Source organism: Camellia sinensis, chromosome 9 (assembly GCF_055761805.1).
Source record: "Camellia sinensis isolate YWXY chromosome 9, ASM5576180v1, whole genome shotgun sequence".
In the NCBI taxonomy this organism is placed as follows: domain Eukaryota; kingdom Viridiplantae; phylum Streptophyta; class Magnoliopsida; order Ericales; family Theaceae; genus Camellia; species Camellia sinensis.
In genome coordinates this window covers 43,199,735-43,217,317 of record NC_138969.1, presented here as the reverse complement: position 1 = coordinate 43,217,317, position 17,583 = coordinate 43,199,735, and the positions used below count along the sequence as shown (strand labels likewise).

Sequence of the window (17,583 nt, the reverse complement as noted above, 5' to 3'; positions counted from 1 at the left end):
CAAAACATATTTTTATTTAATATATAAAAAATAACAGGTGTCAATTGAAAAAAACATAAAAAATAAAAACTTACACTGTTCTGGTCAACCGGCCGAACATTTGGAAGGACGATCGAGTAGGTCAAATTTCAAAATTCAAATACTACTTGAAATGAGTTTTCAAAAGTGATGTAAAATTAGTTTTTAAAAATTATAACTAAACACCATACTCAAATATGAGTATAGAGTTATGATTAGAACTCCACACCAAATACAGTCAAAATATTTGACGAATCGTAAATATTATCATTCGAATCATTAATGGCCCCATTTGTTTTGAGGTGTAATGGATGGGAGGGGATTATGATGGATGTGGGGTTATTTAGTGTTGTATTTGTTTGTAGAGTTGGGGAAGAGATTAGGATGAAGAAGGGGATTAAGATGGAGGTTGGAAGGGGAATTGTGATGGAGGAGGTAGAGGTGGTATTAGAAAAATAGTGAAAGGATTAGAATTTTTTATTTTTATTTTTTACATATTGAGATTTTTTTTAAAACATTAATGTTTAATTTTTTTTTTATTTTATTATTTTATATAAAAATAATCTAACAATTTCTAAACTAACAACTATCATTAAAATAAACACAATTTTACTTAATTCTTTCAGTATCAATCCCTTTATTATTAATCTTCCCATTATAAATTTCTTCCATTTTACTTCCATAAACAAACGGCCAATGTGGATTTTGTGATGAACTCCCAAAATCCATCAACACGTTGAAATTCGATTTTGAATTTATCTTAAAAATTTAAAGAAAAAGAAAAGCAATTTACCAAATTAGAAAGAAACAAAATGCTTCCTCTCCATTAAATTCGAAGAATAAAGATTTCACCTGCCTGCTCTCTCACAGAGAGTGTACGCAGTCGCTGGTTCAAATAACACAATTGTCGGCTATTATAGCCCTTCCCATCTCCACCCCCAGCCCAACCCCCTTAAAGCATCAGCTAATGCGTGACTCTCTCACTACTCCATTGTGTGTGTGTCTCTCTCTCATACACTTTTCACGATATAAAATGTCTCTGATTTAACAATTGCTCAGCCTCCATTGTAGTATTGCATTGCAGTATCAATTTACCCTCAACTCAACCCTCCGATTCCATTTCCCCCCTCGAGATCCGTACTTTTCTTGAATCTTTCTTGGACCCAGCTGTATGTATACTATACACCACCACATATAGACTCTTACATTGGGTCTGTAATAACCAAGTTCATTTCTTCAATCTCTGTTCAATCCTGAAGAAGAAACAAACAATAATGCTTCTTCTTTTGCTGGTAGTACTTCTCTTTCACTATCCCCATCTGGGTCACTCTCTGAACCAAGAGGGACTCTATCTTCAACAACTCAAGCTCAATTTCGATGACCCAGATGCTGTTTTCTCAAACTGGAATGACAGAGACGATAATCCCTGTAACTGGTATGGAGTTTTCTGTGATTCATCCACTCATTCAGTCACCTCCATCGACCTCTCTTCCACCAACATCGCCGGACCTTTCCCTTCTCTCCTCTGCCGCCTCCAAAACCTCACTTCCATATCTCTCTACAACAACTCAATCAACTCAACTCTCCCAGAAAATCTCACAGACTGTAAGAGCCTCCAACATCTCAATCTCGCCCAAAACTTGCTTACCGGTTCTCTACCCAGCTCCATAGCTGACCTCCCGGAGCTCAAACACCTCGATTTGACCGGAAACAACTTCTCCGGCCAGATTCCGGCTACTTTTGGGAACTTCCGGCGACTCCAAGTTCTCTCTCTGGTTGAAAATCTTCTCGACGGTACGGTACCGGCGTTTCTCGGGAACGTTTCGTCTCTCAGGCAGCTGAACCTTTCGTACAACCCGTTTTCGCCTGGTCGGATACCGCCGGAGCTCGGAAACTTGACGAACCTGGAGATCTTGTGGCTCACTGGGTGTAACTTGGTGGGTTCGATTCCTGACTCGTTGGGTCGGCTCAAACGACTCACTGATTTGGACTTGGCTGTCAACAACTTGAATGGACTGGTTCCGAGTTCGCTCACTGGGTTGTCGAGTGTGGTTCAAATAGAGCTGTATAATAACTCGTTGTCCGGTGAGTTACCGGCGAGTGGGTGGTCGAATTTGACGGCATTGAGATTGCTCGACGCTTCGATGAACGGGTTGACTGGGACGATTCCGGACGAGTTGTGTTCGTTGCCACTCGAATCGCTGAATCTCTACGAGAATCAATTCGAAGGAAACGTACCGGAAAGTCTTGCGAAATCACCAAATCTGTATGAGCTAAGGTTGTTCGAAAACCGACTCAATGGAACATTGCCGAGAGATCTAGGAAAAAATTCCCCATTGTCATTGATTGACGTGTCGAGCAATCAATTTTCCGGCGAAATTCCATCTGGGTTGTGCAAAAATGGCGTTTTAGAAGAGCTTCTAATGATACACAACTCGTTTTCCGGCACTATTCCGGCGCGTTTCGGCGAATGCCGGAGCTTGACTCGGGTCCGGTTGGGAAACAATAACTTCTCCGGCGAAGTTCCGGTGGGGTTTTGGGGGCTACCCCATGTTTACCTTCTCGAGCTGATCGAAAACTCGTTTTCCGGCGAAATCGCAAAGACGATTGCCGGAGCTGGGAATTTGTCTGCTTTAATTATCTCGAATAACAAATTTTCCGGCAACATTCCGGACGAGATTGGGTTTTTGGATAATTTGGTGGAGTTCACCGGAAATGATAACCAGTTCATCGGGTCTTTACCGGCGAGTATAGTGAATCTTGGGCAGTTAGGGAAGCTAGATCTTCACAATAATGGTTTATCTGGTGAAATTCCAAGTGGAATTCATTCCTGGAAGAAGCTGAATGAGTTAAATTTAGCGGATAACGACTTTTCCGGGAATATTCCTGATGAAATTGGAAGTTTGTCTGTGCTTAACTACCTTGATCTATCTGGAAACCAATTTTCCGGGAAAATCCCACTTGGGTTGCAGAATCTAAAGCTCAATCAGCTCAATTTGTCGAATAATCGCCTTTCAGGTGATATTCCTCCTTTGTATGCTAAGGAAATCTATAAGTCTAGCTTTGTGGGTAATCCTGGTTTGTGTGGTGACATAGCTGGTTTGTGTGATACCAGAAGTGAAGCAAAAAACTTGGGTTATGTTTGGTTACTTAGATCAATCTTTATACTTGCTGGATTGGTGTTTATTGTGGGTGTTGTTTGGTTCTATTGGAAGTACAGGAATTTTAAGAAAGCAAGCAGAGCAATTGACAAATCAAAATGGACATTGATGTCGTTTCACAAATTGGGTTTTAGTGAATATGAAATTTTGGATTGTCTTGATGAGGATAATGTGATTGGAAGTGGGTCTTCTGGGAAAGTTTACAAAGCTGTTCTTAGCAATGGTGAGGCTGTTGCTGTGAAAAAACTTTGGGGAGGGTCGAAAATGGTGGATGAGAGTGGTGATGTCGAGAAGGGTCAAATCCAAGACAATGGGTTCGAAGCAGAGGTCGAGACATTGGGGAAGATTAGGCATAAAAACATTGTGAAACTATGGTGTTGTTGTACTACTAGGGATTGTAAGCTTTTGGTTTACGAGTACATGCCTAATGGAAGTTTGGGCGATTTGCTTCATAGCAACAAGAGTGGGTTGTTGGATTGGCTTACGCGCCATAAGATAGCTAGCGATGCAGCAGAGGGACTTTCGTATTTGCATCATGATTGTGTTCCTCCGATTGTGCATAGGGACGTTAAGTCGAATAACATCTTGTTGGATGGGGATTTTGGTGCTCGTGTGGCGGATTTTGGGGTAGCGAAAGTGGTTGATGCGATTGGGAAGGGGACGAAATCGATGTCAGTCATCGCGGGCTCTTGTGGTTACATTGCACCAGGTTAGTGTGTTCATGTATTATTGGATCATATACTTTAAATGCAATGTTCTTTAGTTCTTTTGCTAATGTTTGTTGATTGATCTAGTCGATGAGTCAAGTCGTGATTATATTAGTTTGAAACTTAGATTGTTGTAGTCATTGATAGTAAGTTAGCAATCTCTATATCTATTTGTGTTCTAAAACACACGTTAAAAACATTGAGCTTCAAATGGAAATGTTATTTTTAGGTTATTTTCTATTTACTAACATAATTGTGGTTATCTGATCTTTCTAATTCCGATCAAGTTGGAACTTGGAAGAGCAAATAACTGCAATTTAGTTTCAATTTCTCTCTTTTAACTTGTATGCTCATCATGAGCACAAAACTTGGATTTGAGAATATTATTCTAATTGAATAATGTGATACGCCATCTCTGTTTTTTTCTTTTTAAACCTAGACGGTGACGTATAGCATTTTTGTAAATTAGACTTTACTATATTATATTCGGTCCAAGCAAGTGTCACTTTTAAATGCTCTAAGCTTTTTAGTTGTGATTATTTCAAGTTTTTCCTTTTCTTATCTCCATATGAAACATATACTTGTTCTTTGCAGAATATGCGTACACACTGCGAGTGAACGAGAAGAGTGACATATACAGCTTCGGTGTTGTGATTCTTGAGTTGGTCACTGGGAGGCTCCCAGTTGATCCTGAATTTGGGGAAAAAGATTTGGTCAAATGGGTATGCACTACTTTGGACCAGAAAGGCATAGACCATGTCATCGACCCAAAACTCGATTCCTGTTTCAAGGAATCGATTTGCAAAGTCCTCAACATCGGCCTCCTCTGCACTAGCCCACTCCCTATCAACCGCCCCTCAATGAGGAGGGTGGTGAAAATGTTGCAAGAAGTGGGGGCCGAAAGCCAGTCTAAGGTCGGCAAAGATGGCAAATTGACACCCTATTACTACGAAGATGCCTCGGATCAAGGAAGTGTTGCTTGAGAAATTTTGTGTCACACTGATGATGGATATGAGAGGAGAGGAGGGAGAGAAATTGTGCTTGTTTTTTGTTTTGTTTTGTTTTTTTTTATTAGGTAAATTCTCAATTCTCATCCCTTCTTGGTGTTTGGGGGAAAAGAAAGGAAAGTGTTATTAGAGGTGGTGCATAGTTATCAATTCTCGTCCCCTCTTGGTGTTTGGGGGAAAAGAAAGGAAAGTATTAGTAGAGGGTGGTGCATTTTCTAAAGAGAGAAAGCTGCTATGGAGTTCCAAGTATGGTTGTACATTGTAAAAACTACAATTAGCCACCAAAGGCCTACTTTAAAAAGATGGTAAAAAGTAACTTTCTGACTTTTAATCAAGTTTTTGATTTTTTTAGACAAATGATTTAGAAAGTTGGTAAAAAGTTGTTTTTGATTTTTTTGATTAATATTTATTTATGATGTCAAATTACAAATAAATGACCAAACTATTTTTATTAATTTAAAATATTTACGATTTTACTCATAGCACATTTTGATTCATGAGGGGTAGAATTGTAATTTTACTAGTAATTAAAAACAAACTTCTCAAATTAAAAATAATACAAAAAAGTCAATTTTTAATTTTTGTTAGAGTATCTCTAACGGTTGAATAAATTTTTTACTAAATTTGAGTAAAAAAACGTCAATTTTCTCATTTTGATATCAATAGTTCTAATCGTTCACTGTAGCGTGCATCAAACAGAGAGGGTCGTTCGGGAGGTCGACCGGTAAGAGTAAATTTTCAATTTTTGCTTTCATTTCTGTTGTTTGAAAAAATGCTAAGGTGGTCGATCCCGTAGTGTAAAATATTTACAAATTTCTGTTTTAACGGTTATGCACAGTGAATTGGTAAAATGAGTAAGTTGTCTTCAGTTTGTTGAAATATTTGATATTTTCTCAATTTTGATAATATTTTGGTGCAACTGTTGGAATATAAAAAGTAATTTTTTTTTATCAAATTTAAATTTAATGTTAAATTTGATGAACAATTGAAAATAACTTTACAAATTAAAAAAGAGTGATTAAAAGTCAATTTCTAAAATAGCCGAAAGTTTTACCCTCTATCAAGTTTGAAAATTAACCTCCTTTGAATGCACTTATTGTACAGTTTCTTTCTTGATGTTGATTTTTCTCTGGCATCTCTCAGGTGATTTCTCTTTCATCTAATAAAAAAATCTTTGCATTGGGAACTTGTACCTTTAATGGTTAAATAAACACTACTAGTCTGTGTACTACTAATCTGAAATATCTCAGGAATAGAATCTCAATTTTCCAGGGTAAACGTAAATTCTTAACCAATCGGTGTCTTTCTCTGAATTAATATTTTAAAGTGATCATAGCCCCTCTGTTTCACCATTTGCAGAGGACAGCTATATATCATAACAATATATTAATGAGGGTTGTTAAATAGGGCTGGTCCTAAACGGGCCCTTCTCATTTAAGCCTTTAGGGTCCCTAAGAATTTATGCGTGACATGATATTACGGTTTACGGTCGCAAATGTGTTGAGTCAAGCTTTGTTAGTTGTATGTTTGGTTTGAAAATTTTATTAGTTTTACTTCTTTTTTTTTTTTTTTTTTTTTTTTGAAGTTTAATATGAGTTAAGTCAAGCTTTATTAGTTGTATGTTTGGTTTGAAAATTTTATAAGTTTTACTTTTTTTTTTTTTTTTGAAGTTTAATATGAGTTAAGTCATGCTTAATAGGAGTATGTTTTGAGTTGATTTTAAATGAATTTTAATTAAAATCAATTAAGAGTTAAACTTGAGTAGTTTATTTATTTATTTTTATAATTTATAAAATTAGTTGAGTTGAGTAATAAATTATTTAAGTTTAGTTACAAGACAGTAAAATGCGTTCACAAAATGGGATGAGTCAAATTCTAATTACTTGGTTTGTTTATAGACCTCGACTTTTTGAGAAGATGGGTCTCGACTCTCATATATATTTTAAAATATAAATTTATATTTTCAATTTATTTTTATTTTTTGATTTTTATAAATTTGTTGTATATGGCACACATGATTATTTGGCGTAAATTATAATTATTGAAATAAATTTGGAACATTTTTGATTAGCAACATTATTAATTTATTTACACTTTTTCTTGACGTAGTAAGCGAAATTATAAAATTTTATTAACTTCAATTTAAAAAAAAAAAAAATCTCCAAAAGCAATCTTAACTCGTATAGTCAAATAATATTTTATAAATAATTCATACTTTTAATAAGCAACTATTTATTATTCTTAAATAATTCACCGATTTATTTATTTATTTATTTTTTTGTGTGAACAATTTCAATTTTTATTTAAATCTTCATTTTTTAACTACTAATATTATAATGTAATATTTGATTCACTGAAATAAAATTAAATTGAATGGAATTCCTTAGTTTATAAAATTAATATTCCCTATTAATGGTGAATGATAATTTTGTTTGTTATCTTTTTTAGTAAATCAAATGTGAAAATAATATTATGATAAGATGATTACTCTATTCAACTTAATGTTAATAAACTAAACATAAATTAAGACCAAAATAATTAACCAAATATAACGTAAGATCAAAATTATTTTAAGACCCTATTTTTTAGACATAATTGAAGGGCCTCGCCCGCCTTACCGGCGTTAGAGACCTGTGTGATTGACTCTTGGGGACGTTAGGACAGTGTTAGCTTACAATAAGGGATTATTTAGTTGTGCTTTCACTTTCTATTTTAATTTTCAAGAAATACATAAATTTATTTGTTGATTTGTTTTTGAAATTTCATTTTTAAACAATCCACTTTTTAGGTAGTACATAAAAGTAGTTTTCGAATTTTTGAAGATTATTTTTGCACAAAAATAAAAAGATAAGTGTTTTTAAACTTTTTATAAATTTGTTTTTAAAAATACAAAAAAAAAAAAAAAAAAAGAAGAAAAGAGAAGTGAAATAAGGCCAAACACTCTAGGGTCCCCACTACACCTGTTATCTCTCTTCTGCAATGGTACTTCAAAATAACAAAAGAAGCTTAAGAGGTTGTCCAGAGTGGCCTTTGGCTATATAACCTACGAAGCATTTCATTTTGTCGCACATGTTTCTGTTTGTTTGTCAGATTCTGAAAAGAAAATTGGAGAAAATGAGCAAGAAAATTGCTTAGTGTTTGCCACAAGTAGGAAAATTCATCAGAACACAATTCTTTTGGGTACAAATTGTATTTTATTAAATGTGTACTCTACCTCTGCTTTGAAGTCATTATGGTAAACTAAAAACAATAATATAAATATTTATAGGTTAAATATATTTTAAAATTGTTTCATTTTGATTCAAGTGTCACTTAGGTTCAAACTACAGAAATAGGCTACCACATGCGATAATAATTTATATACATCTTATTATCTCCAGACCCACAACAATTAGAGTGTAAAGACTATTCTTTTTAATCTTAAATTTTGTTTGATTCTTGAGATGATGGAGGAAAAGAAGTGGAGTTATTGTGAAAGCAATTTCTTGCTAAGATGATATTTAATTAACTAATTTCCAATATGAAAGCATTCTCTCCCATTCACAAAATGAACTTGACTATATTGGTTGGGCTCATTATGGGTTCACTTCAGCAATTTAATTTATTCATTTTGTAGCTTTTTATGGGTAGATCATCAAGTGAAAAAAAATAATGATCGATTAGTAGCCACATAAGTTTATTAGATTTGATTTTTTAAAAATAAACCGTAAGTATGAATTTTAACATAGACCACTAATTGTTTTAAGGCAAATGTAACAAATTTTTTTGGTTCTGATTATCATCAATTTGATTTTTCTTTTTAATCTTATTTTTAATTTTTGCATAGTGAACCTAAACCTCTATTGAACTAACAAACAATAGTACTTCCTAACTGGTAAATATAAAGGATCTGCCTTGGGGTTTTTGGTGCAATTTTTACAAAATTAAAAACTGATAATCAAAAAATTAAAATTAAAATACCATTTTCTTCTTCTTCTCAATAATAATTTTTTTAAAAAAAATTATTTAAGTTATATATGTCTTATAAACTGGAAGTATAAATTATACCAAACACTTTGATATATATATATATATATATAAGCCTTATAAAATAACACGAAACAAACAATAGCCTTCTCCAAAAAATGTTTTAACAGAGGCTGGTCCCAAGTTCCATCGTAGTTCAAAAACAAAGTACTTGGAACCATTATGGGCCTCAGGGGTACGAGGTCCACATGAAATAGGCCCAATCAAAAAGCCCACTGTACTTCTGGTAGCAGCCCATCAAACTTCTACTTTAACCACCCGAAATTATCTAATAAGGCATCGTTTGGCAAGTAGCTGTTTTAGTTTAGAAGTCAAAAAGTTATTAAAAAAGTCAAAAAACCTATAACTTATACAGGTAACAGCCCATCAAACTTCTACTTTAACCACCAGAAATTATCTAATAAGGTATCGTTTGACAAGTAGCTGTTTTAGTCTAGAAGTCAAAAAGTTACTAAAAAAGTCAAAAAACCTATAACCTATACCAAAAAGTCAAAGATTGTTTTTTCTCTCTACGTTTTGCATATCTTTTCGTAAAAAATCAAAAAATCACCCCAAACATGCTAGTTTTTTTTACCTCATATTTTAGCCAAAAAGACAAAAAGTTACCTCATTATATGATTATATGCTTGGTCTATTATATATATATATATATGCTTGGTCTATGTTGACAGATATTACTATTTTATCTAAGGGAAAATTACTCTAGGGTCCCTCTCCCACTTTTCGTAATGGAAGAGATCTACAAAATTATTTGTTGATGTCTAAGGTCCCTAAACATATATCAGAGAAATTTGACTTTTGTCTCTCTCTCTCTCTCTCTCTCTATCTACTTCATTTTGATCACACCACCAGACGCCCTTCTTTATTCGACTTTCGCAAATCGCTGATCACAAAGCCTCTATCTTCTTTCTCTTTCGCAAATAGCAAAGTAAAGAACAAAAGTAGATCGCCGAGTTCGATGGATCATCGCTGACTACGCCGTCGGGTGGAAACAACGACTCTTGGGATCTGATTTACGAGGCCACGGGACAAATGACGAGGTTGAAGATGAACGATGAAGGACCTCTCAAAGCCAGAGGCCCTCTCAGCCCTCCTTGGTCTTTCGCTCCACCGCCTTTGAAAAACATCAACACCTCTTTCTATGCCAATCAGTGCCTCTCTCACAACCTCTCACAGTCCAATCATGTGAGTGACTCTCATAATGTGTGTATATACTTGTTCTCTCTTCTCATCTAGTTTGTTGATTTTTGGGTTTTGTTTTTGTTTTGTTTTGCAGTTTGAGCAAGCGAGACATGACCAAATGATGAAACAACAGTGCTTTTCTTCGATTTGGGGAAGACAAACCAGAGAAATTTTGTTTTCACCGCAAAACCAGCTTCAGCAACAGATGATGGGTCAAAACAGAGGAGAGAGAGTTGTTAATGGAAGTGGGTTCGAGAATAATAATGGAAGATATGCGAGGCCACTGGGTTTGCCTCAGTCTGCATGGCCTCCTTTGCTGGATGAGGATTTTGATGCTGCCAATGCTTCTATTCAGAAGGAGATTTAGTTGGTGGGTTGGTGTGAAAATGGAGGTATGGGTGAGCAAACGAAAGAAAATTGTGTTAGCTTTTTAATCAATTTTTTCTGATTGAGTCAACGTACAAAGAAAATGGTTAGTAAATTGGAGAGAAATTCTGGAATTTTCAAATTTCTCTGGGTTCGTTTTGACCAATTTTTTCTGGGTTTAAATTTAAATTCAAATTTCTCTGGGTTTATTTATAAATCAGAGAAAATTTAAATTTCTTTGGATTCATTTTAAGTAATTTTCTCTGGATAAAAAAGACACATTATTTTATGAAATCCAGTGAAATTCCTGAATACATCTTCAAAAAACTAATCATCACATAAATTTATTCCAACAACTGTTAATAAGTTAAAACAAATCAAAAATCAAATTTGAAGTTACTTATGATTGTTTATTTTCCATTCTTTTCTCAAATCAGAGAAATTTAAAAGTAGCTGTGAGAATTTCCCAAGCTACAAGTTTCTCAGTGAAATTTCACACAATTGTGAGAGATGCTCTCAAAAAGCTTCTTTCACAGAACCAGAACCAATAACAACGCTACATATATAAATCAGAGAATTAATTACAAATTCTTCAAGAGATGCAATTTTGTGAAAAGGCAGAGAAATTTCTCTGGGAGAGTGGGACGTATATGGAAGGCAGAGAAATTTGGAGAAGGAGAGGGCAGAGAAATTTACAGTGGGAAGTTTAGTGAAAGTCAGAGAAATTTTTAATTTCTCTGGATCAATTTTCTCTGTGACGTGAATTTTCTTTGGACTAATTTTCTCTGGACCAATTTTCTTTGGACTAATTTTTTCTAGATCAACTTGAGGGACCTTAAACATTATGAAAATATTAGATGTCCTTTACACTATAAAATCTTAATACGAGGGACCGTAAAAAAAAATTCCCTTTATCTAATCACGTATTTTATAAGTCGGACCAGTTGATCAAGTTGTCACACATCATGATAAATGCATGCATAAGTTTGTGTGGATCACTAAAATAAGGTTTTTTTTACACATTTTAAATTTTCTGTACTTTTTTAAGTAATTTTTTTTAATTTTTTAAATTTGGGTATGTTAGGATTTCTTTGTCTTTTGTAATCTAGTGACTTATGTTTAAAGTTAAAGCAAAATTACAGCATTTTAAGATGTGTGATTTTAAAGTCATTTTATTTCAGTTTTAATAGAAATTGTTAAAATTATGTGTTTTGATGTGATAAGGTTAAGAAAAAGGGAAATAACAATACAGTGGTACCAGTAAAAAAAATTACAAAATTATGAAAAAGTATAACATTTTAATTATTAAAATATATAAAATTTATTACTAATTTTTTTTGTTTTTGTTTTTGATTTTTTTTTTTTTTTTACTGTTACACTGTATTGTTATTTCCTATTAAGAAAATGGGTTAGCTTTCTCTCAAGTTCAAGTCTGAACTTGATCGTCATGTTTAGACTCGTGGAGCTTATCATGGGGTCTTATTTTGATGATTTGAACCATTTATTTTAAATATCCCTCTGTATATATCAACTATGAAAAATTTATATTGATATAATAATTGTAACCTTTACATTTTATTGAGTTTATCTTTGAAAAAATAGATAACAAGTATGTTTCTAAAAATATAACATATTTTTTTAGAGACAAACATGATAGAATAAAAATGTTATAATTATTAAATCAATTTATATATATATACATGTATATATATATATATATATATATATATTTTTGTAAATGAATGATTCACGGAGGATACTACACATTTTTGGATGTACGTGGAGAATTTTATAAAATGAATAATTTAGATTATTGAAATAAAATTTGTTATAAGTCTTATGAGTTCAAATACAATGGTTAAGTTCAAATTTAAATTTAAAAGAATATCATGACGGGGAAAATCAGTGGCGGAGCCATAGCAGGGCTAGCGGGGTCACGTGCCCTGCCTCAATTTTGATTTTTTTTTTTGGTTGAATTGTTTACACACAATATGTAGTTTATTTAATACTTTTGGAGCGCCATGTGGTGTTATTTATGTGGTGGTCTAAATCAATAATATAGTGTCAAATTTTATGAATGGAACATAGTAACTCATTATTATTAGGTAATTGGAAGACTATAGGTGAATCACTTAATGTGAGTTGCAATTTCTTATATCTAAAGCACCACGTCATCAACACCACATAATATTATGAGATTATCTAACAATTTCTATTTAAAACACATTTTTATAATCAATACTATCTCTCTAATATTTTTCTATCAAATAAAAATTATAGAAATTTTATAACGATTTGTGCTATGAATGATTTACTTCTATTTTTTAAAATTAAGAATTTGAATTTGTAATTTTTTGTGCTAAAATTACATACTTACATTACTATTGTGTTTGAATTATTCTACATTATTATAGAATTTTGGTTAGTTGCTATTAATAATAAATAATTAAATTTAGCTCATAAAATTATTAATATTTTATTATTAATCACCAAAAAAAATTAAAATTATAGAGTACTTCCTTCACTTAATTTCTTGACTCCACCACTGGCTAATTCAACCTTATTTATGCCATGCCAACAGGTATAGGTAAAGACATAACTGGCCCCATTATTGAGGGTATATAAATGTAACCTCTCACAGTTAATGCAAAATCTTTTATGATTGAATTAACTTTGCCAACTCCCAAGCTCTCTCTCATACATTAACCATCATCAACCTAACAAATCTGATTTCCAAAGGACTCTCTCTCTCTCTCTCTTTCTCTCTCTCTCTCTGTTAATGTATTAAACACCAACCTAACAAATCTGATTTCCAAAGGACTCTCTCTCTCTCTCTCTCTCTGTTAATGTATTAACCATCAACCTAACAAATCTGATTTCAAGAACTGGCATGCTGAGAATTTTAATATTAAGTAAATTTACTTTTTTGTAGACCAAGACAGAGCCTCATTTTATTAATGGGTTACCAACCCAGTACATTTTCTTTTAAAATTTGGGCCTCATTTTCAATGATTTCAGAGTTGAGGCTGCAAATCTTTTTTTCATTTAATGTTTGAAATTTAAAGTCCTACAGCTGATATGCTTTAGTTAAAGATGGGCCTATTCATGGTAAACTAATGAATGCACAGATAGATGGGCCTATTTTAGTTTCCCCCAAATGAGAATTGGGCCATTTGGAATTCGCTCATTTATAAGTTCATAATTAGATTTCTTCTAATGTTTAAAATGGATATTATTCTTCTTCATTCCTCCAACCCCCCCCCCCCCCCCCCCTCAATTTTATTATTTTTATTTTTTTACTATATGCATGGGAAACAAGACATTGAGAAAAAACTTTACTTCAAGAAACTAATATAGTCCTTGGAATTTTCATTAGCCTTGTCTAAAAGCATTTTAAAGAGTTTGATTCCAAGGCCCATCCATATAATTCAATATCAAAATTCATGGAATTTTTTATGGGCTCTCATGGGTATGAATAAAGGTCCGCATGAAGTAGGCCCAATCAGAAACCCAATTGTTCATAGCCCACAACACTCTATCGAGAAATTATCTGATAAGTTTAGCCTATCAGATAACTATATATCTCCCGGCCTCTATGTAAGGTGACTTGACTATCCTGCTCGAAGATGGAATAAGACAGTAAATGTTAACGTGTTTTCTACGTTGGGCTAGTTGATCAAGTTGTAACTTCTTAAACCCAAATAAGTGAAATTCGAAAAGTACTACTAGGTAGAATTAAAAGAAAAAATTTAAAATAGTACTCAAAATTTAAATTTGTGATGTAAATTTAAAACTTAATGTAATGTGAATTACATTTAGAATAGAACTAATCTACACATTTTAAAATTTCAATAATTTTTGTAAATATTTTTTCTAAATCCGTAGTAGTCCCATTGATTTTTCAAGTTCACCATTACAATATTTATGCCATATGAATAGATATAGGTCAAGTCACAACTGCCCAAGTTGAATTTCAAGCTCACCATTGCAATATGCTATGAATAGATATAGGTAAAGTCATAACTGCCCAAATTATTGTTTGTCTGTCTACCCTCTCGCCTATGCCAAGTAAGGACTCTCTCTCTCTCTCTATCTCTCTCACACACACACACCATTAAGCATAAACCTAGCAAGTCTGATCTGTGTGGGGCCAATACAGCGCCTTAATGGGGGATTTTATTTACAGTCAAAAAAAAAATTATTAAGTACTCCTAATTCCTCGGTATATTTTATTGAATTATTTAAGATTATAATTTTTTTTTAATACGTTTTATTTTTTTCTTAAATTACTATTTAAAGTACACTTAAATAATAAATAAATCAAAAATCTTAAATTACACTGCTTAGTAAAATTCGTTCAAAAGTCCAGTCTTTTCAGGGTCTTATTAATCATCAAACCACGAAGGAGGGCTTTGTTCTAGAACAAGACACTGTTTTAATGTGAATTCTATTTCTAACATGTTTGAATTTCAGATTTGGACCTTCATGGTTGATGGCTCATGGAGGAAGGACAACTTAGCTGCGGGTTTTGCTTGGGTATGTTACAATAATGATCAATGGCCTACATCTCATACTAGAAAGTACAGATACGGATACGAGGTACAGATATGATACGATACGGATATGGTGATATAACAAAACTTAAAAAAGTAGAATACGGGTACGGTTAGGATACATTTGTAAAAAAATAAAAAATAAATAAATTATTAGCAGTGAGTTACACATAAACTCAACAATGTTAAGAAACCACAGTAATTTTATAATGCAAAATACTAATCTTTAAGAATTATGTATTAATTTAAGCCAGTAGCTAGTTTAGTTTTTAAATTTTCAATGGGTCTTGTAAATATTTCATTTCAATATCAAGTCTAACATATTGATATTATAATATCAAAACAATCCACAACTTGACCCCATGCTTTCTTCTTTCGCACTGGTCAAAAATATTCTATACAAGTTTATTTGCTTATTTATTTATTGATATTTAATTTTACTAATATTATATTATCTTATTAATCTTTACTTCTATGTAGTTATAGGAGACATGCATGATAAAATAAAGATATGTCAATTTGATGAATTCTATTACTTTAGCTTACTATGTTATTTTTATAAAAAAAACTAAGTAAAGTATTGTAAAAATATTCTATTTATCCTTACAATTATATTATATTATGATGTTATGCAAGAAGAAAAATGCTTGAGACCCCCTTTTTTTTTGGTGACCTTCACAATCACTTTTAGATCTCAACCATTGATGTATGTGTGGGGCCTACACCTTCAATGGTTGAGATCCAAAGGGGGTTGTGGGGGTCTCCGAAAAAAAGGGGTCTCAATTATTGTTGATGCAAGAAATGATACAATTCTAATTTCGTAAAAGGAGTAATATGTGATTTGGAGCATTTGATACTTCAAAATTGATCAAGAAGTATCCGATAATATGTGACTTGGAGCATTTGATACTTCAAACTAAGTATCTAATACTTCAAAATTAATGAGAAATTAATTAAGAAGTATTCGATACTTTTAATAAGTATTTGATACGTACCCGTAAGTATCTAAGGAATATCAATATCCGATACGGATATGATACAGATACATCTTCAAATTTAAAGTATCTTTGCTTCATAGATCCCAGATGTATTTACCTATGGGAAAATGTTCGGTAGCTCAAAAATTTGTGGCTCAAATGGCTCAAATCTGTCAAAACGACGTCGTTTTACATTCAAAACGACGTCGTTTTAAGTGATTTGAGCTATTTGAACTACAAAATTTTGAGTTACCTAGCATTATTGTTACCTATGCATCGACTGTCAAGTTTTGATAAATCTCCACAATCACAAAACATATCCGGATTGGCATATTGCTCCTCTCATCAATGATCTTTTGTGAATCAATATGTATATCTATGACCTCCAGATCTAGCTCACACAATTTGGCAAAATTGGTTATCGGTGTTATTAATTAATAATATAGTGCATTTGGTTTTAGCTTTTTAAATTCAATTTTTAAAAAATTGAGTTTTTTATTTTTTGTGTTTTTTTTGTTTCGTTTTTAGTGAATATTTTTAAAATTTTATGCATTTTTTTTACTTTTTTAGATGCGCTTTACTTTTTTTTAAAAAGTAAAGTATTTGTGAAAAAATATTTCAAAAAATTAATAAATACATAAAAATACAAAAAAAATTATTGAATTTTCATATTTTTTTGTATTTTTGGTATTTAGTGAATTTTTTAAAGATTTCTTTCACGAAAATTATGCTGTTTAAGTTTATTTATGTTAGGTGTGTCTAAAAATTCAAAAAAAAAAGCTTAAAATATTAAAAAAATTCAGTAAAAACAAAAAAAATACTAAAAATAAGAAAGTAACATTTTCTGAAAAGTATTTTTGAAAAACCCAAACCAAGCAAATTATGATTTTTGCGTTTCTCAATTATATATATATATATCATGGATACAATACAACCACCAAAAGAATAAAAGGTAAAAATCTATATAATGATGTTGATGGTAATGGTGAATTTTGATGGGATGGATTAAAGTTTTAGAGTAAGGAAGAAGATGAAGAGTGTTATGAAAGTAGAGAGACAGTATATTGAATTGTATGATGAAATACAAGAAGCATGTATTTATAGGTTGAGAAGAAACCTAGATAAGTGTAGAAAAGAAGATAGAGATACATTAGAGACAAGCATAGAAAAGGAGATGAGATACATCTACAATACAGATAAATAAATATAAATAATATATATATATATATATATATCTAACAACCCCTCTTAAGTTCAAAGTGCTAAGTCAGATATCAACTTGAGCTTCGAGAGGAGATCAGAGAAGCGTCTTGGAATATGAGCTTTGGTGAAGAGGTCAGCAATCTGATCAATAGAGGTAACAAAGAGAAGACGAACATTGCCACTAGTAACATGCTGTCTTATGAAGTGGCAATCGATCTCAATATGCTTGGTGCGATCATGAAAGACATTGTCATGTGCAATCTGCATAGCATTTTGATTATCACAATAAAGATTGGTGGCAGCAAAATGAGAAACACCCATGTCAGAAAGAAGCCAACGAAGCCATACAAGCTCTTGAGTAATGTCAGCAAGACCATGATACT

General features: G+C 32.4%; 1 protein-coding gene across 1 annotated transcript; it reads left to right on the top strand.

The window, feature by feature from the left end:
- The first annotated feature begins 718 nt into the window (after positions 1-718).
- HSL1 (HAESA-like 1) lies at positions 719-5,250 on the top strand. Its single transcript, XM_082886701.1, has 2 exons — positions 719-3,888; positions 4,481-5,250. Exons 1-2 carry the CDS (start codon positions 1,293-1,295, stop codon positions 4,867-4,869), a joined length of 2,985 nt encoding a protein of 994 aa, XP_082742827.1. The 5' UTR covers positions 719-1,292; the 3' UTR covers positions 4,870-5,250.
- Positions 5,251-17,583: the final 12,333 nt, after the last annotated feature.